This window comes from Cryptococcus neoformans, chromosome 3 (assembly GCF_000149245.1).
Source record: "Cryptococcus neoformans var. grubii H99 chromosome 3, complete sequence".
In the NCBI taxonomy this organism is placed as follows: domain Eukaryota; kingdom Fungi; phylum Basidiomycota; class Tremellomycetes; order Tremellales; family Cryptococcaceae; genus Cryptococcus; species Cryptococcus neoformans.
In genome coordinates, this window is record NC_026747.1 from 264,773 (window position 1) to 284,268 (window position 19,496).

The 19,496-nt window shown below is 48.8% G+C and overlaps 9 protein-coding genes and 1 non-coding gene; 5 read left to right on the plus strand and 5 right to left on the minus strand.

The window, feature by feature from the left end:
* Positions 1-285: 285 nt before the first annotated feature.
* On the plus strand, positions 286-1,200 carry CNAG_02990 (nuclear protein). XM_012192426.1 has 3 exons: positions 286-535; positions 725-931; positions 991-1,200. Coding segments are annotated over exons 1-3 (306 nt in total). The 5' UTR covers positions 286-533; the 3' UTR covers positions 1,088-1,200.
* An 88-nt stretch (positions 1,201-1,288) lies between these two features.
* On the plus strand, positions 1,289-5,635 carry CNAG_02989 (PX domain-containing protein). XM_012192427.1 has 8 exons: positions 1,289-2,535; positions 2,593-2,679; positions 2,732-3,324; positions 3,376-3,731; positions 3,806-4,065; positions 4,155-4,305; positions 4,384-5,279; positions 5,374-5,635. Exons 1-8 carry the CDS (start codon positions 1,435-1,437, stop codon positions 5,407-5,409), a joined length of 3,480 nt encoding a protein of 1,159 aa, XP_012047817.1. The 5' UTR covers positions 1,289-1,434; the 3' UTR covers positions 5,410-5,635.
* Positions 5,636-5,829: 194 nt separating this feature from the next.
* CNAG_02988 (acetyltransferase) lies at positions 5,830-6,836 on the plus strand. XM_012192872.1 has 7 exons: positions 5,830-5,956; positions 6,025-6,054; positions 6,112-6,159; positions 6,216-6,314; positions 6,367-6,411; positions 6,466-6,588; positions 6,646-6,836. Exons 1-7 carry the CDS (start codon positions 5,918-5,920, stop codon positions 6,772-6,774), a joined length of 513 nt encoding a protein of 170 aa, XP_012048262.1. The 5' UTR covers positions 5,830-5,917; the 3' UTR covers positions 6,775-6,836.
* A 54-nt stretch (positions 6,837-6,890) lies between these two features.
* Positions 6,891-7,852, minus strand: CNAG_02987 (hypothetical protein; the record flags this gene model as incomplete). Its single annotated transcript, XM_012192871.1, has 3 exons — positions 7,556-7,852; positions 7,298-7,492; positions 6,891-7,228 (listed from the first exon to the last, which is right to left on the minus strand). Exons 2-3 carry the CDS (start codon positions 7,377-7,379, stop codon positions 6,891-6,893), a joined length of 420 nt encoding a protein of 139 aa, XP_012048261.1. The 5' UTR covers positions 7,380-7,492; positions 7,556-7,852.
* Positions 7,853-7,882: 30 nt separating this feature from the next.
* On the minus strand, positions 7,883-9,255 carry CNAG_02986 (ADP-ribose pyrophosphatase). XM_012192870.1 has 7 exons: positions 8,951-9,255; positions 8,846-8,897; positions 8,675-8,770; positions 8,458-8,608; positions 8,299-8,383; positions 8,171-8,228; positions 7,883-8,113 (listed from the first exon to the last, which is right to left on the minus strand). The coding sequence occupies exons 1-7, from the start codon at positions 9,068-9,070 to the stop codon at positions 8,028-8,030; spliced, it is 648 nt and encodes a 215-aa protein (XP_012048260.1). The 5' UTR covers positions 9,071-9,255; the 3' UTR covers positions 7,883-8,027.
* A 492-nt stretch (positions 9,256-9,747) lies between these two features.
* CNAG_02985 (nuclear mRNA splicing protein) lies at positions 9,748-11,324 on the minus strand. XM_012192428.1 has 6 exons: positions 11,185-11,324; positions 11,101-11,105; positions 10,897-11,018; positions 10,754-10,836; positions 10,414-10,694; positions 9,748-10,357 (listed from the first exon to the last, which is right to left on the minus strand). Exons 1-6 carry the CDS (start codon positions 11,206-11,208, stop codon positions 9,907-9,909), a joined length of 966 nt encoding a protein of 321 aa, XP_012047818.1. The 5' UTR covers positions 11,209-11,324; the 3' UTR covers positions 9,748-9,906.
* Positions 11,325-11,723: 399 nt separating this feature from the next.
* Positions 11,724-13,622, plus strand: CNAG_02984 (sarcosine oxidase). XM_012192869.1 has 6 exons: positions 11,724-12,129; positions 12,190-12,297; positions 12,356-12,505; positions 12,560-12,829; positions 12,880-13,359; positions 13,413-13,622. Exons 1-6 carry the CDS (start codon positions 11,929-11,931, stop codon positions 13,533-13,535), a joined length of 1,332 nt encoding a protein of 443 aa, XP_012048259.1. The 5' UTR covers positions 11,724-11,928; the 3' UTR covers positions 13,536-13,622.
* On the minus strand, positions 11,965-13,591 carry CNAG_12232. Its single transcript, XR_001045581.1, has 3 exons — positions 12,945-13,591; positions 12,367-12,861; positions 11,965-12,285 (listed from the first exon to the last, which is right to left on the minus strand). It is a non-coding gene; the product is annotated as a hypothetical RNA (non-coding RNA).
* A 260-nt stretch (positions 13,623-13,882) lies between the features above and the next one.
* CNAG_02983 (hypothetical protein) lies at positions 13,883-16,205 on the plus strand. XM_012192868.1 has 2 exons: positions 13,883-14,214; positions 14,271-16,205. The coding sequence occupies exon 2, from the start codon at positions 14,291-14,293 to the stop codon at positions 16,016-16,018; it is 1,728 nt and encodes a 575-aa protein (XP_012048258.1). The 5' UTR covers positions 13,883-14,214; positions 14,271-14,290; the 3' UTR covers positions 16,019-16,205.
* On the minus strand, positions 16,138-19,446 carry CNAG_02982 (U3 small nucleolar RNA-associated protein 13). XM_012192429.1 has 5 exons: positions 19,321-19,446; positions 19,116-19,266; positions 17,294-19,054; positions 17,064-17,213; positions 16,138-16,989 (listed from the first exon to the last, which is right to left on the minus strand). The coding sequence occupies exons 1-5, from the start codon at positions 19,356-19,358 to the stop codon at positions 16,240-16,242; spliced, it is 2,850 nt and encodes a 949-aa protein (XP_012047819.1). The 5' UTR covers positions 19,359-19,446; the 3' UTR covers positions 16,138-16,239.
* Between the last annotated feature and the right edge of the window lie 50 nt (positions 19,447-19,496).

Below are 19,496 nucleotides of genomic sequence, written 5' to 3' on the forward strand. Positions count from 1 at the left end.
GAGGGGACAACTCACCAACCGACCGAAACAAACGGAGTCGGCATCTGGGGTCATTCTGCCATAGATCAGGCACAGCGATTAGTCGTTCGGATGTGACCATGTGTAATGATCTCTAATCCCACCAATTAATCCGATTACAAATCAGGGATTTGCGATTTGCCCCCGTTTTCCCGGCCTTCGTTTTCCGTTCCTCCGTCTTCCTTCGACTCGGAAAAAGAAGATTATTTAATGGAGGAGGTGCTCGAACATGCCAAATGTTACGTAAAGTGTAGCTGACGCATGCGTGTTGACTGGGTGGCAAGGAGGAGTGTGCGTATAAAGGATTTGGTTCATTCCCCATCTCTTCTTTTCCTTTCTCTCTTTTTTCTGATCAGTCACTTCATATCCAGCGATACCCCACCCAAGTTCTATCCGATCACTTACTTCAAACGCCCAGTTTTACCTTGTCACTCTACATCTGTCGCAAGAAGACAACTTGATTCACTGTTCTGGTCGACTCATTAGCAACCTCATCCACCACATCTTCATTCATCATGTGAGTGCCTGTCCTCTATCTTCCATATCTCACTTTTGGGATTCTTTTGGACGTGCTTTACGGGGAGGAGGGGTCTATTCGGTGCATATTACACTCGCATCGCATCTTCTCGCTCTTGCCCGGCTCCGCCCATATCCTGCTTCACCTTGTGGTCGTGCGACATGTCGCTGACTTTTTATGTCTGGTTAGGCCCGCCAAGAAGCGATGTCAGTTCCGTGTTGTCTACAACATCCCCACCCTCAACAACCCTGATAACGCCGACCCTAATGCCAAACCCGAAATGACTGCGAATCCTCCTACGCAATGCCCTTCGGCCGCGTTGCGACTTGCGGGAGACTGCCCCCACTGCCAAAGGGTGTTTTGCTCCACACATCGGACACCTGAAGCGCACAACTGGTAAGCTCTGTTGGCAGTTTTTGAGATGCGTGGTGCAATCGCTGATATTCTGTATGAAGTACTGGCATGCAAGCCTGTAGGGATGCGGCGTTCCAGGCGAACAAGGAGAAGTTAGAAAGGGAAAAGACTGTCAACAGCAAGATTGCACAGACATAATGCACTTCAAGGACAATAGACGGTAGATCCTTTAGAAGGGAGTGTATCATTTGATCTGTTTGTAAAATGGTTGTAGAACAGGCCTTGTGCTATGAATTGTTTGTGACTCATGCTGGTGTTTCATGTGCTTGATTCTGCATTATCTGCCATATATCTTATGGGTAGACGCAGGGACGACGCATGTGGGAGTAGGGATGTATAGCGATAATGGCCGGCCAAGTGGGGTGAAAGCGAGGAACGGTTGCGTCATTCACTCATTCACTCACCGCGTCTCCCACTATCTCGTTGGCATCCGTCCGTCTGAATTTATTCATCTCACCTTGTCTTCTTCGACTGCCTTCGCCGCCATGTCAGACTCCAGCAGTCCGCCAGAAATACCCTACAAAGCCTATGTGCCCCGCAGACAACGGTCCATCCGTCCAGACCGGCCTCTCCCACCTCCACCTCCAGAAGAAGACGTCCCCGCCGTCAATGCCTTCGAACGCATACAAGGATACACTTCTCCTCCTTCTCCGCCGCCCCCCGTCTCTCCCATTAAGCTTGTGGAGAAACAGCTTCCATCGCCGCCGAGCACCGCTCCATTAGAGCATGCCGACCAGCAACGCCAACGTGCGTCGTCGTCGTCGTCCGCGACCGTGCCTCCACCAAATTCTGCTCCGCTCGCAGACTCGGCGAGACATAGCAAAGCCCAGACCCAAACCTCTGCGGCCCACCTGCACCCTTACCACTCCACCCTCCCCACTTCTTCCGACCCTCCTACGGTGCTCACTCCCCTTCGAGCGCATTACCTAAAAAAGACACTGGTCAGTCTTCAGGTCTCACATGAATTGGCCTTGATAACCGATCCTGTGCTGGGCGCCAACGCCCTCGGGCTCCTGGGCGATCCGTTCGTACTACCTCCGCAAGCAAGGCAGGAAGCTCTCCAGCGTGTTAGTGAAATTGCCCGTGCAGAAGGGCAAGTAGGGGATCTACCGTTCTTGAGGTTCATGTTCCATCAGTTCCTCTTACCCTTTCCCTTTCTCACCGCCGCTCCCCCCACGTTTTGGTCCGCCAAAGTTCAACCGTTTTTGTCATCATTCTTGTCTACGACAGGTATATCCGCTCATGCTACTCAGACCGAGCAGGAAAGAGAGGTTGTAGAGAGTTTGATGTCAAAGGATGAGCTGAAAGAGGTCCAGGAAAGAAGAAAGCTTTGGGTAAAGGTCGAGAAGCATCTGGCGCTGATGTTTGGCCTTGGGATCAAGCTTACGAATGGTGAAGAGGTAGTGCGGATTGGTCAGGCAGAGCTGAAAAGATTGGAGGCTTTGCAAGAGGAAAGGAAGCGGAAATGGATGGAAAAGCATGGTGGTCGACAACCCGGTGAAGCTCATGCGACTGGATTTGAGGTGAATGTCATTGGCGTGAGGCTCGTAATGGAAAAAGGAAGGGTCAGAAATCGGAGCCATGAGGTGAATTTTCTACTGGGTCAAGTATGTTGTGGAGATAGAGCTGACAACTTGTGCTAGGAATTCATCATCCGTACAAGCAGGCATGGTGTATCAGACGTATTCGTATCCAGACGATATGGTGATTTCAGAAGGCTCGCAGAGGAGGTGAGGCATCTTTGTTTTATCCACTTTTGCAATCCCATCTGACCCCGAATAGCTGCGCCTCGCGTTCCCCGACTCTATGATCCCCTTCCCTCCTCCCAAAGACAAATCCACTACTGCCGCGCCTCCCCCTGCCACCGCCTCCGCCACCTACGGCACATACAACCCCCTTCGCGCCATATACGGCTCTGGAGCCCAGCCTACCCCTGCCGACTCCACTTCATCCCTGCAAGATCATCCAGATTCACCCCCCACTTCGACCACCTCGGGAACACCCCTTTCGAGAGAGAAGAACCGCCTTACTCTAAGAGCGTACTTGAACAGCCTGCTCACTCTACCGTACGTGATAGAATCTCCCATATTGCGCTCCTTCCTCCTCTCAGCACCCACGGCACTCACCCCGCCCGAGGCCGTAGACTGTCAGCGTAGGCTGGAAGCAGATGCCGTGAGGGAAGAAGGGAGGAGGAGGTTCAGGTTGGAGGCAGAGAAGAGGATTGAGGCGCTAAGAGAAGGTCTGGCGACGTTTAAAGGCGATGTATTGAGTAAAGAGGGGGGATTGAAGAATGTGTTTGAAGTGGTGAAAAGGGTGGAGAAGGTGGAGGATCTCCCAGAGGCTGAGGCTAGTGTCTTGGAATGGGGAAGGATATCGTGAGTCCTTACTGTCTACAAGCATAAGTAAATGACTAATGAAAGTTCCAGGTTCGCCGCTACAATCTTCCAACTGTTTGTAGCTTCCGATACCGCATCAGATACTCTCGCCTCACTCAAACGGCTCCACGGCCTTATGCCATACTTTATGCTCAAAGGTATCCTCAAAATATCCAATCCAATGGCCATGATCCGCGGTGTTCTAGACCTCTTCCTTGCACGACCATTCGGAGGGCAATCGTTGATACAGCGCATGTTCTCGTCCTCGCTCTCAGAGGACCTAAGGATGTTGGAGGAGGATATTGAGGTCGTGCAGGATAAGATCGATGATCCCGTGCTGTGTCAGAAAGTTGAGCAGTATGCGAAAGCGCCTTTTGAAATCCAAGAGATGTTTAGAAAAGATGCCGGTAAGCATTCTCTTTTCTTGACTTGTTCAACCTTATCGCCAGGCTCATTAATGATTAATTTTTGACTTTAATAGCATCCGAAGGCCTCGACCTACTCATCATCATCCTCCGCTCTCCCGATGTCCCATCCCTTTCCCGTCCCCAATTCCAACGTGTCGTCAAAGCTACAAGAGCATACAGGGAGTACAAATCTTCCCTTGCCGACATGTCTGATTCGGATGACGATGAAGGACCGGAGAATGAGGATGCGTGGTTGTATGAGGATTTGACGATTCTGTTAAAACTTTGGATGAGGAAAAGGGAGAAGGAAGGATTGCTCGCTTTGATCTTTGAAGTAAGTCTTTCCCCCTTCTCCTTCGGTCTTTTGGATTTCTTTGGTTGGCAAGTGATGGGGGTACTGATGACAGGGGAATTTTTTTACAGGGAGTGACAGCGGAATTGCTCAAGGATATCATCACGATCTTCTACACCCCACTGGCACAGGTGTATAAGGCCGCAAGCATTGCCGATTCTCTTGGTGATATGCAGGCGTTTATCAATGATATGATCCGGACCGTCGAACAGGTCGAAGAGCGTGAGTCTTTTTTTTTTGCCGCTCTTTTGCAATCTTATGAAGAGTTTGTGCTTATCCCTCCATTGTGCATTTCAATAGTCTCCCAGGAAGATCCCCAGCGAACTGTCCAGACATTCATCGATCTCGTTCAGCGCCACGAACAGTCATTCTACACTTTCGTCCATAACGTGCATTCCAAGGGCAAGGGATTATTTGACTCTCTCATGTCTTGGCTCGAGCTTTTCCTCAATTACGCTCGTTCCGGTTTGCCATCCCCTATCGACCTCGAATTCATCCTCCCCCACTCGCAGGAAGAACGCCGGAAAGTGCTGGCAGAGGTGGATAGCGTGGCGATGTACCATTACCAACTCAAGGTCGCACACGAAGAAAAGATTCGACGACGGTTCCGCGCTGCTGCAGCGGATAATGGCGGAGTGGGGGGAATAGGTGATCCGATTGATGATGAAGCCGAGTTGTTGAGCTCCGTCATGGCGAGCTTGAATATAGGCGAGACGACAATGGATGAAGCGGGTGATTTGGCGGATGAAGAATCAGAGGAGGAAGCAGAAGATGAAGAGGAAGAGGAAGAGGAGCGAGAATTGGCGAATTTGGAGGAAGGAGATGAAGAGAAGAGTGAAACGAGTTCGATGAACCTTGCCAGCCCAAAACAAGAGACACTTTCTCCACCGTCTGGTGGCGCTGGCACTGGTAACAGTACGGCCGATCGAAGACGGAGCTCTCATTCCTCTACTTCTCAGTCCCTGAAAAAGGTGCGGTCGGCGCTCAAGTTTAGACATGGTGACGATAAAAAATCGAGCCCAACTGCAGTTGCAGGTGGAACTGGCGAAGGAAGACAATCTTCACCATTGGCACAAGGGCGGCATCATGTCCATGGTCATGGGAACGGGAGAAAGAGGAAGAAAGGTGGTATAGAAACGTTGGCAGCCCCAGAGACGGAGGCGATAGCTACTCTAAGGCCATTGTTCGTCGAAGCTGTAAGTGATCTTTATTTGCTTTTGCTGTAATGTTGGGTTTGCGTTCGGCTCTGGAAAAAACGAAGCTGACTGATAATTTTCTTCTGTGCCACAGCTTCGTCCCAGTCTGATAGTCCGACCTATGAAATAAAGGAACTTGATTGGATGTTCCCTGGGTTTCGATAACAATTATTCAATTCATCAGACTTCATTTTGTTGAGAACAATCATTGTGTTCGAAAAATACCCCTTCATCAATTGTAAATATCTTCTTGGTGCCCAGCGTGTCCTTTCCTATCTCTCTCTCTTATGAAAAACAACGTATTGTAAACGAAAATCGAGTGATCTGTGATGTAATCTGTAGTGCATATATGTTTGATTTCGAGATAACATCCTCTATCATAAGTGTCAGAAGCCAAGATCGGGAGCTCAGAATTTCGCTAACTCGCTGAACGGGTTGTTGGCGCCTCTTGAGAAAGATGAATAAACTTACGCAGTACGTAATCAAGCATATCTCGGCGTATCCGTGAGGTGTTTTAACCGGCGGGCAACATCTATAAAAAGCAGGACCGCGACAATAGTCAATCGCCCTTCTGAACAAGCTAGAACAAGAAACTAATTCGTCCAAAAAACAGCTCATAGCTCTTCCAGGCCGAAAAAATGTCAGCCAAGATTACCAGAGCGACCAAGGAGGATGTCGTAAGTTGACATTACGGATAACGGGGTGAAATCTGCAGTCTGGGGTAGCTAAACCACATGGTGAATAGCCTGAGCTCCTTCAACTTATCACTGAGCTTGTAAGTCTACAACTTTGTGTCATGATGCTGCTTTCTCGAAGCTAACAAGGGCATTAGGCTATCTACGAGAAAGCCGAACATGAAGTCAAGGCGACTCCCGAGCTTGTCTGTCCATCCCCTGCCATTTAGTCTCCAGAGGATTGTGGCTAACTGGATGGCAGATGGTGAAAAACGTCTTTGACAATGAGTATGCTGAGTGTCTCATTGCTCGAAGGGAGACGGAGGACGGAAGCAAGGGCGAAGCTATAGCTCTCGCTTTGGTAAGTCATCTCCCCCTCGCCAAGCTTAGATGAATAGCTTACCTAGCATTAGTACTTCTTCACCTATTCCACTTGGCTCGCTGCTCCTGGTCTTTACGTACGCCCGATATCCCCTCTTTCCTAAAGCGTTCAACTAATCCAGACATAATAGCTGGAAGACCTATACGTGAAGGCTAATTGTCGTAACATGGGGATTGGCAAGCGTCTGTTTGGCGAGCTGGGGCAAATAGCTAAAGACAGGGGCTGCAAACGGGTGGAATGGAGAGTTCTCAAGGTGCGTGGACAATCTGAAAGGACAATAATTAAACGACCCCTGACAACTGCCTATCAGTGGAACGAGCCATCAATCGCATTCTATACTCAGTGTCTCAAGGCCGACGACCTTTCAGAGTGGGATACAATGCGTATTGAGGGAGATGAGAAGATCCAAAGGCTCATCACTGACTTCAGGAAGCCTTAATACCATGTAGCATTAGAACAATATGTATAAACATAAATGGATAAATGAAAGGAACAAGGCCGTGTATATGTGCTGTTATCAGTTAGGTTTATCACTGGCCGTTATAGCCCGACCCATCATCTTTTTCCGTCATTAGCTTGAACCCATTCCAGGGCATAGTATCTTAACGTTCCAGATGGGGGTGTAGATGTACTTCCCTCTCCACTTCTTTTAGTAATCTCATCAGCTTCATTTTTTCTGCGTCTACGGGGTTTTGGCAGTTTCATGTTTTCACGATCGGCCAGTTCGCCTTCACTCAGCTCGTCCCATGGATTCGTGCACATGGCTTTTGTTGTTGTTTCCTCAGGGGACGCCTTTGAAGCCGCCGTGGAAGGAGTGTTAGCAGAAGAAGGGTAAGCTGAATATGGAGATTGTCGGCTTGGTTGTAATAAGAAGCCCTGGAGGCTGGTAGTCACTGTATGATCAGAGTAAATCAGAAAATAAGCAGTGACTAGGCGGATGGACCTTTAGAATGCTGACATACCCGAAAGCTCCCTCTTCATAGCTTCGGAGGGGGGGAAATATGTTGATGCTGCTGAACGAGTGGTAATGTTGCTGTCTGCCATCTTTGCGGGGGCCGGACCAGGTTAACTAAATATCAAACGGCTGATCTATCGCTGTTGTGCTTGGTGCTTGCTGAATGAACATATAGTCTATCTGAGGGTTTTGCTATTTATATCTCCACAACAGAAATTTTGTCAGCCTGGACATGTCATTTTATCGACCACCATGAGGATGTTACCTTTGTACTCGTCTCGCTACCTTCATCATCCATTCTCTGATTTTGTTTGAGCTCCATGGGGTGCTTTAACGCGGTGATGGATATCCTTTCATTTCGGGCAAGGAAGTTGCTGTACATGCATTAGAAGTGTGCTTCTGTGGGTTCGCAGTGGTGGAAGCCATGATGAAGATTTTATAAACCTTCGCTGAGAATGTTGTAGAGATGTTCTCCACTGTGAAGGTTAGTTAGTCGGAATGATTTCGCCATTGAGAAATAACGATCCTGGTCGATCACCAGCGACGCATCCAAATGATTCAAGAATCGCCTGATATTAGGTTACAGCGTAATGGACAGAGCAAACAATCGAGAATGCACTACTATACATACTTCGATCTCGTAATTGTAATTAATACATTAAACAAACACCTCCTTTCTTCACGTTTTACCCATTCTCACTTTTAATCCTTAGTGATGACCTCAGAATTCTGGAGTATTACTCATCGAAATGATGAGCAAGCTCCCATCCCTGTGCCAGAGAGGCGAGAATCGTGTCCACCATGAAACCTCTCCTGGCATAGTCTATACCCATTTTCAAGTTAGAGGAAGATTAATGGTGATGGAGAATAGTGAACACACCATCAAGATGCCTCGACAAATACTTCAGAGGGATGACTTTCTTGGCGATGTGCTCGCCCTAAAAGTTTGCGTCAGAACCAGTACGGTAACAGCAACTAGTGAATGCTTGTAGCTAGGTGTAGACTCACTTGGTCCAGGTGCTGTTCGGGGTCTGGATCATGCTCTCCAAGCTTGACATCGATTATTACCAGATGCATGTTTGCACCGCTCATCCTAGCACAAGAGTTGAACATCAGCTCTATCAGGGATCATACCGAAAGGCCAATTATACAATGATAAGGACTTACCCCGGATCTTTGGCGAGCACATGGGAAACATGAGAAACAGTCGCGTTGCCTTGACCAGATTTACCACTACCGTACCCCGTTTCTTCGTGAAGTTCTCGAAGAGCGGCTGTAGCAGGGTCTTCACCTTCATCAATCAGACCCGCAGGAAGCTCTACAGTATGGCAAGTCCGCACTGTTGAATAATGACACGCATGAGGAGGTTAATAAGTTGGCTTACCAATGACCGTTGAAGCGACAGGAGGTCGATACTGCTCAATGATGACGGTAGATACGGGTTTATGTGGGTGAAATAAAAGAGCAAGAATGTGGACAGCTAAGCAATGGTGGTTAGCATCTAACCCAGGATTCGCAGATGAAATGGAAGTTCAGTAGGGAATGTGAAACTCACAGTCGACTCCTGACTTGGGCCTATTCGCCCTATTGGCAACTTCCCATACTCTCTGTATACCATCACTGTAAGGGCTGGCATAGCTAGACATAGGATCAAACCCACCTGCTTTCCGTCTTGATCCTTCCAGTTGATCTTCTCCAGTTTTAGCCACTTTGCATCTGTCTTATACTCCTCTGTCTTAAGGTTCTCAGGCTTCTGGGAAGACTTCGATTCGGATACCATGGTTCGTGATAGTTGTGCGATGATAATAGAATGAGAAATAAAAGCTCTTGGTTGTGATAGCAAGGTTGTCTTGATCGTTCGTGATGTCTGGTGAAGACAGAAGCGCATATATTCCGTCTCTTTTATCCCTTGTCTGGTCGGGGAAGAACGGATGTGTATGATGTAAGGATATGGTTAGATGTTCTCAGCGAGATTTGGCAAAAGGTTTAAAGAAAGAAAAAGAAGCCTGTGGGAATCGACAGGCTGACGAAAATGACATCAAGCAGGTACAGCTGACACAATGGATCGGAGGTGATCGTCGGAATCGGCTTCCTCCGAGTCCGCGTTAGGCTGGGAATTGGCTGGTCATTCTCAGCTGTTGCCTCTATGCATGATAAACCTTACGAAAAGTTACGACGATAAGAGCCGGGAACTGGCTATGGTGTATCCCGAAATGCATACATGTCCGCTTGGCTCCTTCATCCTTCGTTCCTCACTATTCCACAGTAAGGTCACGGGTTTTGAAAAGTACAGCCAGACAAAAGAAAGAGCACGAAGATGAAGTGCGGCGTTCTAACGTAGCTCTAGCTACTATACAGCTCTCGTCCTCATAAAATTTGGCAGACAGCAAGAAGCACAAATAAATGTTAATAGTAGAGCCATCATAAAAAATGTACCTCTGGTCATTTGTTAGCTTTCTCACGACAGACGTAACATGTTTGAAAAGTGAATAAGACCACGCATGACCATCTTTTATCGTCTCTGATTCGCTCGTGTATGCTAATACTTAGATATACAATACAATTACATGAATTCACGCATAACACCTATGAACGAAGCCAAGAAGTCAATCACCTCTAAGCCTTAGCCTTTTTCTTTATCCCTAACAACTTTTGCATCCCTTCTCTCTTCCTCTTGACCTGCGGCGGCGCCCCGACACCGTTCGCGCCAGCAGTTTCCAAAACCTTCCCCTTGGCCGCCAAAAGACTCTGTACACTCGGCTCTCCAGCCTTTCCGGTGCCGGGTACCGGTCGTCGCTTGATGGTCAATTGGGACGGGGCCGTGCTCTCTTCCTCCGTGCCTTCCGCCTCTCCGTCAAGGGTTCTGATCTTTTCAGCTTTTTGAGTGTCAGATCCGGCAGGACCCGCGATCTTTGCAAAGTACTGTCGGACAAGAGCGTCATCTTCTTCTTGCTCGGCCTTCTGTCGAGCCTCTTCCTCTGCGGAAATCTTTTCCGCGTGAAGGGCGGCAAGAAGCGATTCGGGATCTTGGTCGGTCTTGTTCAACTCAACACGAGCGTTTCGCTGTCTATAGAAACATCATAAGTTAGTGTAAGTCAAAACAACAGTTGAAAGATGACATACCGGAGATCGGCCAGCTCGTCCATCATTTCCATTTCCCTTTTACTCTGCTCTTGACTTCTCTCTAGATCGGCCATAGCATCTCTTTCCTGAGCTTCTTCCTTCAAATTTCCCTCCGAATCATAATCGTCATCCGCTGCCGCATCCGGCATAGCACCTGCTTTCCCGGTGGGGTCATTTTCAATCCAATTTTCAAAGTTACGGGTAGCACCCTGCTCGCAAGTATAGTCGGCATTTTTGGGATCTGTCTTGAACGTGATTTCAGAGGAACACATTGGGCATTTCTAAAGCTTTCGATCAATACAATGACCATTGGTGATTGAAGTAGGAAAAAAAAACATACAATGTAAAACCTAAACACCTTTATACCGTAGTATTCCTCTCCGACAGCAGTTTCCTTCCTCGCGTTGAATTTCTTCCCTTTATCTAAGGAAGGTGGGTGTTAGCGCTGTATCCTCAAGGTCTCCAAAGAATGGATTGACTCACAGATGTACTCTCCGCATCTGTTACATCTCATGGAAAACGGCGCCATCAGTCGAATGACCTGCTGAGGGTCCTTCGGCATCTTGCGCCGTTTGATCTTGGACGGATCAAAATCCGGGGGGAAGCTGTACAGGAAAAGCTACCGTCAGCACATTGCGTATATGAAAGGAATGAGACAGTCGACTGATGAAGAGTGGCAAGACTTACTATTTCTAATGGTCAAAAGCATCAATAAAGAGTCATTCGTTAGCACAAAAACGCCCTTTGATAATTACAGGCAGAAACACTCACGTTCAAAACCTTTCGCTCAGACATTTTGTATCTTGCCTTGTAAAGGCTTAGAGAGAAGAAAAGGAAAAGACAAAGGCAAGTTGTATTTGTTCAAGTCTGATCATTCGCGATGGTGGCGGCAGCGGCGACGAATAATGAGCCCAGGAAGGAAAGCGGTGATGGCCGAATATAACCTTCTTCTAACAAATAAATAAACATTAAATAAATGATATCAGTCTGATGCAGGGCCTAACCACGCTTCTCAGTTTGACCTCAGTTTTGAGTTGCCGTCTATAGAGTAATGGACGACAATACATCCTCGTCGTGGTAAGGGTGCTCTTCTATTATAGCGTGGCGTGATGGAAAATGTGGGTAATAAGCATGTGGGGGCAGCAAGAGAAAAGTAGCGGGAGTCTTTTTGTCGTCCTGTCACATGCATCTGTCGTCGGCGGGGTGTCGATAAAGCAAGTCCGTGTTATCGGGATCCATTTGAAAAGACTTGGAGGCGAACTGGCAAAGGACAGTGGCTAGCAATGAGTAGTAATGATGGCCGTATTCGCTTGAGTCTCGGAATCCACTTGTATTCCTTTAAAAATGGACTCCAGAATTCGTTAGCGAGCCTTGGTTTTGAGTCTTATCGCACTACCTTCGACAGATCACGCGTTGACTTCCTGTCGACTTCGCAATTCTACGTATAAAGGGGTATTTCCCGGCCAAATCTCTCTCATCTTTGACAAACATCCCATCAGTTCTCGAGTACGAGCCATGGGTCAATCATCAACTATTGCTGCTTCTCAGCCAGGAGCCCTCGCGTCTACAGACTCTAAAATTGTCATCATTGGTGGAGGCGGGACGATGGGTTCCTCGACGGCTCTCCATCTCTCTCGGAGAGGGTTTACGGATATCAGGATCATGGATGTTTATCCTATACCTTCCAATAATTCTGCAGGAAATGATTTGAATAAGGTAAGCACCAAAGTTACTCTGCAATACATGGAACTTGTCTAAAAGAAATCGCTCGCGAAGATTGCTGGCGATGATCAGGTTGGGACCTACGAGGGTGTCGCCGATACCCTGTGGGATGCTTGGAATACCGATCCTGTCTTTAAGCCCTTTGTCCATCTTGTTGGCAAGGTAGGTTGGTTCATCGCGCATGTAATTAAGTCAAGGCTAATCAAGCGATGCGCCATAGTTGGAACTTACAGTCGATGAGGCTGAAACAAAGTTCTTGAAGGCTAAAGTGGACAGGATGCGCGCTCGGGGACGCACCGATGTAGAGTGGCTGGACAACGAAGAGGATGTTCGCAGACGGGCTCCCCATTTGAAGAACGCCGACATCAAAGTCAGCCCCTTTCATTGCGCCATAAATTTAAGTATTAGCTGACAGTCAAGATAGGGCTGGCGAGGGCTCTGGTGCGGTAGGGGAGGGTGGGTTGCTGCTCGTGATGCCCTCGATTCTGTGGGCCGTGAGCTGGAGCAATTTGGTGTCAAGACTTCATTTGGTGCATCTGGAACTTTTGATTCATTGATTCTCATGGAAGATGGCAAGACAGTAAAGGGTGTCAAGGCCAAGGATGGGTCCGAATATGAAGCGGATCTCGTCGTTCTTGCTGCTGGAGCTTGGTCACCTGCTTTGATAGACCTTGAAGGGCAGTGCATTTCCAAGGTGCGTGTCTTATCATCAATTTGAACCAGAGGCTAAAAAAATATGTTAAGTGTTGGGTATATGCCCATCTTCAGCTCACTCCAGAGGAAGCTGCTACTTTGAAGGGGATCCCTACCGTTTACAACAGCAAATATGGGTTTTTCTTTGAGCCTCGACCCGACAATCATCTCATTAAACTCTGCAATGAATTTCCAGGCTACACCAATTATCAAGAATGGACCCCTTTTGGAGCTACTACGCCACAACGAATATCTGTCCCTCGTTCACACGCTGATAACCCAACCGACACCATCCCTACAGAAGCGCTCGATGAGATCCAGCGCCTTGTCAAAATGTGCCTACCGCAGTTTGCCAATAAGCCTCTGATCAATCAATCCATGTGCTGGTGTACCGATACAGACGATGCGAATTGGCTGCTATGCGAGCATCCCAAGTGGAGAGGTTTGGTGTTGGCTACGGGAGATAGTGGGCACACCTTTAAAATGCTGCCTGTGGTTGGCAGCCAAGTTGCCGACCTCATCGAAGGCAAAGTGAGTCATAGTTGCTTCAAGCGTAGCCCTCAGACTAATGTGATAAATCACAGATGTCCGAGCAGAGAAAGTATGCCTGGAGGTGGAGACCTGGAGTAGGCGATCCTAACGGTACTGGAAGACCTGGTCCTTTACCCAAAGATCTCTCAGAGGTGGACGGTTGGCGTCATGACTAGATGTACTAGTGGTTCATGAACGATGGGAGACATGTAGCGTCAATGTGTTGTCAGCATAGAATCGAAATGTATCTGTTGAAGTAAGCATGAGCGCAAGTGCCACGTAGAATTTATAGCGAGCAGGGATCACAGCAATCTGGCCGGAACATGCAGGAGTTCTTGTTGATTGCGGAAATCAATCGGTTCCCAGATCTTTCAGGAACACCCGGTTTCACTTGAACTATCGGGCTTTGTAGCTTATTATATGGACCAGATTCCCCTATTGATGATAAAATGGCCTTAAATATTTATGGGATTTGCGATACGCGTCCTGAGAAAATGAACTCTGTTTCGCGTTGTTTTGGTGGTTCGTTTACCCAAAATATCTTCCCTTCGCTGCCTTCACTTTCATTTCACAATTTCATCTTTTTATTTCCCCATTTCTGCTCTATCAATGTCCCTATAATCCCGACAACCATTCACTCTTTGCCTTACAAATTTGGAAGCAACAGAAATCTCCTTTCCTCACGGCGGTCAGCGACCCCTCTTTTCCTTGACGACAGACGACATAAAGCTGGAACGACCTGTCCCCCCGTCCCGCTTGCCGATTTTATTTTATTTACATCAATAAACGCATTCGCATCTATAACCAATCCGTCTAGGGCCAGCTGTCCAATATAATCCCTCTTTTTCTATATCTGTAAGCCTCGGTGTTACGATCACGATGCTCCCCGGCTAATGTGATACACACGGTAGCCAAGCACGACTTTCCCACAATGTCCAGCTCATTTGCTGCCCTCGATCCCGCTTCTCTTCCTCTTCCTCCTTCGGCTGACCCTCAAATCTCCTCATCGTCAACTCTTCCTGATCATCTTCCCATCAATAACACTGCTGGTGAAGGCACTCAGACGGCAAACGCGCTCGATGCAGGAGAGGAGGGCTGGCCTTCAGCAGCACGAGATCTCATCCAGTCATTGCGCACGCAACTTGCTGATTCTCGAGAACTTGTGTCCCAACAAACTATCAAGCTTTCTACCCTTGCCGATCTTGCTGTGGAACATTCCCAATTGAAAGACAAGCACGCCTTTGTGTCTGCTGCCAAAGAAGCGGTTGAGAGTCAACTCAAAGATGAGATTAAGAAGCGCGAAATGGCGGAAGAACAGGTCGAAATGCTTCGAGGACAAGTGGAGCAGGCTCGAAGAGGTGTTATGACATTGCAGAAGCAAGAAGCCGAAAGGAAACGTCTGAGTGTCATGAGCGGAATGGGTCTCGGCTTGGTGCCAAACTTTGATGAGGAAGAAGTGTTGGCCGGGGAAATGTCGAAAAGGGACAGCAAAGTCTCTCGTCGAACGAGTATGATGGGCAGATCACACAGGAGGGTTAGCTCCCAGTCAGAACCTGCAGACTTCAGTGCTGCCGCAGAAAGGCAGTCACTTGTGTCCCCTATGCCACCCGCAGCTCCCCGACTCTCTAGCGGCCTTCGAGAGCTCAAACTTGCCGCAACACCGACTACAACCTATCCCGCAAGCCCTAGTCCTCCCTCACAGCCTACGCTACTTGGTCAAAACAGTTACTTTGAGGACTCGACATCTCCAGCTGCCACTGCGTCAGCCAGCCGAGAAAAGGCAGCCGCGGTGGAAGAGGCTGCTCAACTTCGCTCAGAGTTGCGCCAAGTTCAGCTCAAATTAGCAGAGAGCGAGGAATCGAGGGCTGCCACAGAGGTGTGCTTGAAGGCTCTGCGAGAATTCTTGGCGTCCAACGAGGATAATGGTAATGGCCAGAATGCAGCAGAGGCTCTCAAAGGTCTTTCATTACCTCCACTTCCAACAGATCGCGATCCAGACGGGCAATTCGACCACAAGGAAACAAAACCTACTGGATGGGGCTTCAAGCTCTGGTCAAACCGCGCTCAACCTCAATCCCAATCTTCCTCGGAAGCACTCTCGCCCAGCCGGTCGCGCGCAACTTCTTCTGCTACTATGAATAATCCTTCCATCTCACCGCTTATGACACCTGGGGGGGATGAGGCTGCAAGCGCTGGATTGGGTGGATTCGTTAGCAGTTGGACGAAAGGAGTTACCCCTGGGGCTCCTCAGACAGGTGCTGGCGCGGTGAATGGCGGATCCGGTGCGAATGGAGCATTAGGAGCGCCGCAAGCGGCGCTTCCTAGGAAACTGTCGGGGATGGGAGGCTTCTTCCGCCGTGCTGCTCCTCCTCAACCTCCTCAAGCTGCAGAGAAAGAACTTCCTTTGCCGCCCACGCCCACAAAAGTCGCGATCCCTGTGAACGAGCAAGGAGATGAAGTGGATCTCTCAAGTCCCGCTGTTGGACCGGAAACAGAGAAGGAGGAGGATAAGCGTAAGAGCAGTGCAACGACGTTGAGTGATTTGGAGGCAGAGTTGGGTACTCCTCACGGAAGTATGGAGGAGAAGACGGAAGGAGAGGTTGAAGGATTGAAGAGCAAGGTGGGAGGGTTGGAGAAGTTGGACGAGGTTGAGATTTGATCATCTGGAATCTCTTCTGTTTTTCTGTTTTCTGTTTATTCTGCAGGAAAGACGAGATCTATGAATTTTCATGTATGCCGTAGAGACGAATTTTATTATAGAGAATCAAGGTCACATATGATAGACGAACAGCTATGAAACGATATTTGAGAATGACAACATGACAAAGAAAAAGCCCAATGCATATATATATATCATCATCTACTCTACTCTAGACCTCTCTATTGGAGGTCCATTAACTCCTCACCGAACAGCCCACCTTCCATCTCGCCAAGCACATAGTCCAGCATGTAACTTTCCTGCACAAGCTTGTCAACCCTGTTGAAATGTCTCTCAGAATACGGGATAAGCCCTTCGAGAAGATCCTTAATGCTTATAGGTGCGCCGAGAGATGGTCGTTCCTTCTTCTTCTTCTCCTTCTTTTCCTCTCCCTCCTCCTTCTCCTCTTCCTCATCTTCATCCTCCTCTTCCTCCTCTGAACGCTTGGGCAACCTGTTGGCCTGTTCAAACGCCGCAAGGATATCCTCTGCATTCCTCAACTTGAAGATGGCATGCAAAATCACCTGCGCCACCGGCGCCATCTTGGCATTCGCATTCCAGTCTCTCACAAACTTCAACAACCTCACCAACTCTATCCCAGGCAAAGTCTTCATAATCTCATCAATTTCCTTGGAACCCGTGATCCCTTGTTCTTCCTCTGTCAAATCGGGCTGACGACCCTTGACGACGGTACTGAAGAGGTTGAATAGGCGTCCGGGCTGACTCATGGAGAGTGCGAGTAAGATGGCGCGACGATAGTCTTTGAGAGCGACGTAGTTGATGAAATCCTGTTCGACCTGGACGGATTTGATGAGAGTGGCGTTTGCCTCGGATTGTTCGAGGAGGGACGTGTCGTGCCAGATGGTAAGGAGGGAATCGGCGCCGGCGGAGAGGAGGGTGGATTCGTCAGATGAATGTGCAAGCGCCCAGATCTGTGAGAAAAGGCAAATAAAAAGAGATTAGTGAATGGTCTACTGTAGAATGAGAGTAGGGGGGCATAACTCACCTTGTCTTCGTGATTATCCAATGTCTTGACACATTCTTCTTCCTTGATATTCCAGAGCTTCACCAATCCGTCGGACGCAGAAGTTACGAGTTGTTGACCATGAGACAAAAAGTCAACTCGAAGCACAGAGTTGGTGTGACCCTCAAAAGTCTGGATATGCAAGAGTTAGCAAATAACAGGTCAAATCAGGCCAACAACACGACAAAAAAAAAAGCCAGAAGAAAACCAACCTTGAGACAAGTAAAATCGTCCAAACTCCAAAGCTTGACGGTCCTATCGGCACTACCGCTCGCCACAACCTTATCATTCTTGCTAAATCTCACAGTCCATACACCTCTCCTATGCCCTGCACAAGTACCCAACGCCTTGAAACCTCCTTCCGCACCTTTTCCTTCTCCAGGTACTTTGGGCGGGTTGAAATCAATGGCGTAAAGCTTGACAAGCTTGTCTTGAGAACCAGAGACGAGGAACTTGTCGTTGGGCGCCATATCGAGTGAGTTGATATCCTTTTCGTGGGCGCGGAGGGTGGCCATCGATCGAGGGCGGATAGGGGATGGAGGAAGAGAGGTGGAAAGAGGGGTGAGATCCCACATTTTGATGGTACGGTCCTGGCTCGCAGTGAAGAGGAATCGGGCGTGACCGTTGTCGGAAGGCTTGCGCGCAAAAGCGACGGCACCGATCGACTCGGCGTGGCCTTCACAGATGGCGATGCATTTCCATGTATACCCGTCGCCCTCTGCGCAGGTGGTAGGTGCCCATACGCGAGCGGTATGGTCTTTGGAACCAGTGACGAGCCATTGGTGATCGGGGGAGATGTCAAGACAGAGGATCATATCGCTGTGTCCGGGAAGAAGTCGCGCATTGAACGAGGATGTGGAGTAGACTCGCAAGAGGTTGGAGTTTGTAGCGACTGCCATGTGGGAGTGGGGAATGTCTGGTGTTTCGGGGAGTGAAGAGGGGCAGGTGGCTGGTGCGGAGGGATGGGAGAGGAAGGCGACATCGACGATTTCGTCGTTGAAACCTATAATTTGACGTGTTGAAAGGAAAGTGGAAAGGGAATGGAAGATGATGTTTTGATCGGCGTGGATAGATATGAGGGATGAGGAGGTTGGGGAGTATAATACGGAAAGAACGCCACGCTGTTCGTCCTCGTCCAACTCTGCCTCATCGACCCCTTCGACGCCTTTCATTGTGGCAACCTGGGTTCCCTTGAGGACGTCCCAAACCCTCACTAACCCTTTATCTCCACCGGTGTAGCAAAGCCATCTCCCTTTGGCTGTACCAGAAACTTCCTCTTCTTGGGGCAGTAAACCCAATGATTCGACTTGCTCTTGTGCGATGATAGTTTGCACCAACTTGGGGCCCGCTGTCGCTTTTCCTTTACCCTTTTTAGCCAAAGCCGCTGTCTCCCCTGAAAGCATATCCCATACAAGCACGACCTTGTCTCGACCACCAGTGACAGCCCATTTGCCATCGGGGGTAACATCAATCCCTCTAACGACCGAGACGTGACCCTCGAGCACTGCTTTAGGCTTGACCGCATTCCCACCACCGACAACTCGAGCATTGGCATCCCGAAGATCATAAACCCGTACCCTAGAATCGGTCGACCCGGTGAGAAGTTCCATACGTCGTCGTTCTTCTCCAGAGATGATGGGGAAGTTGAAGTGTAATGCCGAAACGGGACCGCCATGTCCTCTGAACAGATGTGTCACGTATCCACCGGCTAAATCCCAGACCTTGACAATCCCGTCAGAGGATCCAGTAGCTAAAAGTGTGTTGTCGGGGGAAACTTTTGAGACGAGAATAGGAGCCGAGTGCGCTTTGTTGAGGATACGGGTGTAGGTTAATGAAGGGGGTTTGGGAGTAGATGTGAGGGGTGCTGATTCAGGAAGAGGGTAGTATCGGACAGTCATGGACATGTGAGATGTGAGGAGAGTAGGTGGTGAAGTATGATAGGAGAGTGCGAGAGATGTGATGGGTGTGCCATCCTGATGAATAAAGTCAGTACATGGGACCAGGGAGAATGGAAAGAGATGCGATGAAACTTGCCCCTCGTATTCTAGCGATCGCCAATCCAGTCTGCACTTCAGTGACCAAAGCCTCTTCCCCCATGGTGGCGATTATCCACTGGCCATCCTTGGTAAGAAGAACGGGCCCGCCAGTATAGATAGGGCGGATGGACCGTGGAGAAGGTCGGAAGCTACAATAAAGGTCAGCGGATGTTTTGGTCGGGGAAAACACGGCATCAGCCTACCTAAACTTGAGAGACTTTCGCGAGTGGGTTCCGCTCATTTTTGTAGTAGGTATACCCTATAGGCCGGGTACGTGAGTGTGGGTTTATGTTTCTATGCGAGTTTTTGTGTTGGCGGACAAGGGTGCAGCTGAAGATTTATCGGGGAAAGTGGTGACGTAACGACTCTGGGAGACAAA

Excerpts from the sequence above, each read along its gene's own strand:
- CNAG_02984 (XM_012192869.1), top strand. The coding sequence starts at position 11,929 with ATGGGTCAATCATCAACTATTGCTGCTTCTCAGCCAGGAGCCCTCGCG. Across the intron at positions 12,298-12,355 it reads TTGTCCATCTTGTTGGCAAG|TTGGAACTTACAGTCGATGA; the intron begins GTAGGTTGGTTC and ends GATGCGCCATAG. Across the intron at positions 12,830-12,879 it reads AAGGGCAGTGCATTTCCAAG|TGTTGGGTATATGCCCATCT; the intron begins GTGCGTGTCTTA and ends AAATATGTTAAG.
- CNAG_02988 (XM_012192872.1), top strand. The coding sequence starts at position 5,918 with ATGTCAGCCAAGATTACCAGAGCGACCAAGGAGGATGTC. Across the intron at positions 5,957-6,024 it reads GAGCGACCAAGGAGGATGTC|CCTGAGCTCCTTCAACTTAT; the intron begins GTAAGTTGACAT and ends CATGGTGAATAG. Across the intron at positions 6,160-6,215 it reads TCAAGGCGACTCCCGAGCTT|ATGGTGAAAAACGTCTTTGA; the intron begins GTCTGTCCATCC and ends ACTGGATGGCAG.
- CNAG_02982 (XM_012192429.1), bottom strand. The coding sequence starts at position 19,358 with ATGAGCGGAACCCACTCGCGAAAGTCTCTCAAGTTTAG. Across the intron at positions 19,267-19,320 it reads CGAAAGTCTCTCAAGTTTAG|CTTCCGACCTTCTCCACGGT; the intron begins GTAGGCTGATGC and ends CCTTTATTGTAG. Across the intron at positions 17,214-17,293 it reads ACGATTTTACTTGTCTCAAG|ACTTTTGAGGGTCACACCAA; the intron begins GTTGGTTTTCTT and ends TTGCATATCCAG.
- CNAG_02990 (XM_012192426.1), top strand. Across the intron at positions 932-990 it reads ACACCTGAAGCGCACAACTG|TACTGGCATGCAAGCCTGTA; the intron begins GTAAGCTCTGTT and ends TTCTGTATGAAG.
- CNAG_02989 (XM_012192427.1), top strand. The coding sequence starts at position 1,435 with ATGTCAGACTCCAGCAGTCCGCCAGAAATACCCTACAAAGCCTATGTG. Across the intron at positions 4,066-4,154 it reads TGCTCGCTTTGATCTTTGAA|GGAGTGACAGCGGAATTGCT; the intron begins GTAAGTCTTTCC and ends ATTTTTTTACAG. Across the intron at positions 4,306-4,383 it reads CGTCGAACAGGTCGAAGAGC|TCTCCCAGGAAGATCCCCAG; the intron begins GTGAGTCTTTTT and ends GCATTTCAATAG.
- CNAG_02986 (XM_012192870.1), bottom strand. The coding sequence starts at position 9,070 with ATGGTATCCGAATCGAAGTCTTCCCAGAAGCCTGAGAACCTTAAGACA. Across the intron at positions 8,384-8,457 it reads GTGCTCGCCAAAGATCCGGG|GATGAGCGGTGCAAACATGC; the intron begins GTAAGTCCTTAT and ends CTCTTGTGCTAG. Across the intron at positions 8,229-8,298 it reads CCGAACAGCACCTGGACCAA|GGCGAGCACATCGCCAAGAA; the intron begins GTGAGTCTACAC and ends GCAAACTTTTAG.
- CNAG_02983 (XM_012192868.1), top strand. The coding sequence starts at position 14,291 with ATGTCCAGCTCATTTGCTGCCCTCGATCCCGCTTCTCTTCCTCTTCCT.
- CNAG_02985 (XM_012192428.1), bottom strand. The coding sequence starts at position 11,208 with ATGTCTGAGCGAAAGGTTTTGAAC. Across the intron at positions 10,695-10,753 it reads AGGTGTTTAGGTTTTACATT|AAATGCCCAATGTGTTCCTC; the intron begins GTATGTTTTTTT and ends CGAAAGCTTTAG. Across the intron at positions 10,358-10,413 it reads GACGAGCTGGCCGATCTCCG|ACAGCGAAACGCTCGTGTTG; the intron begins GTATGTCATCTT and ends ATGTTTCTATAG.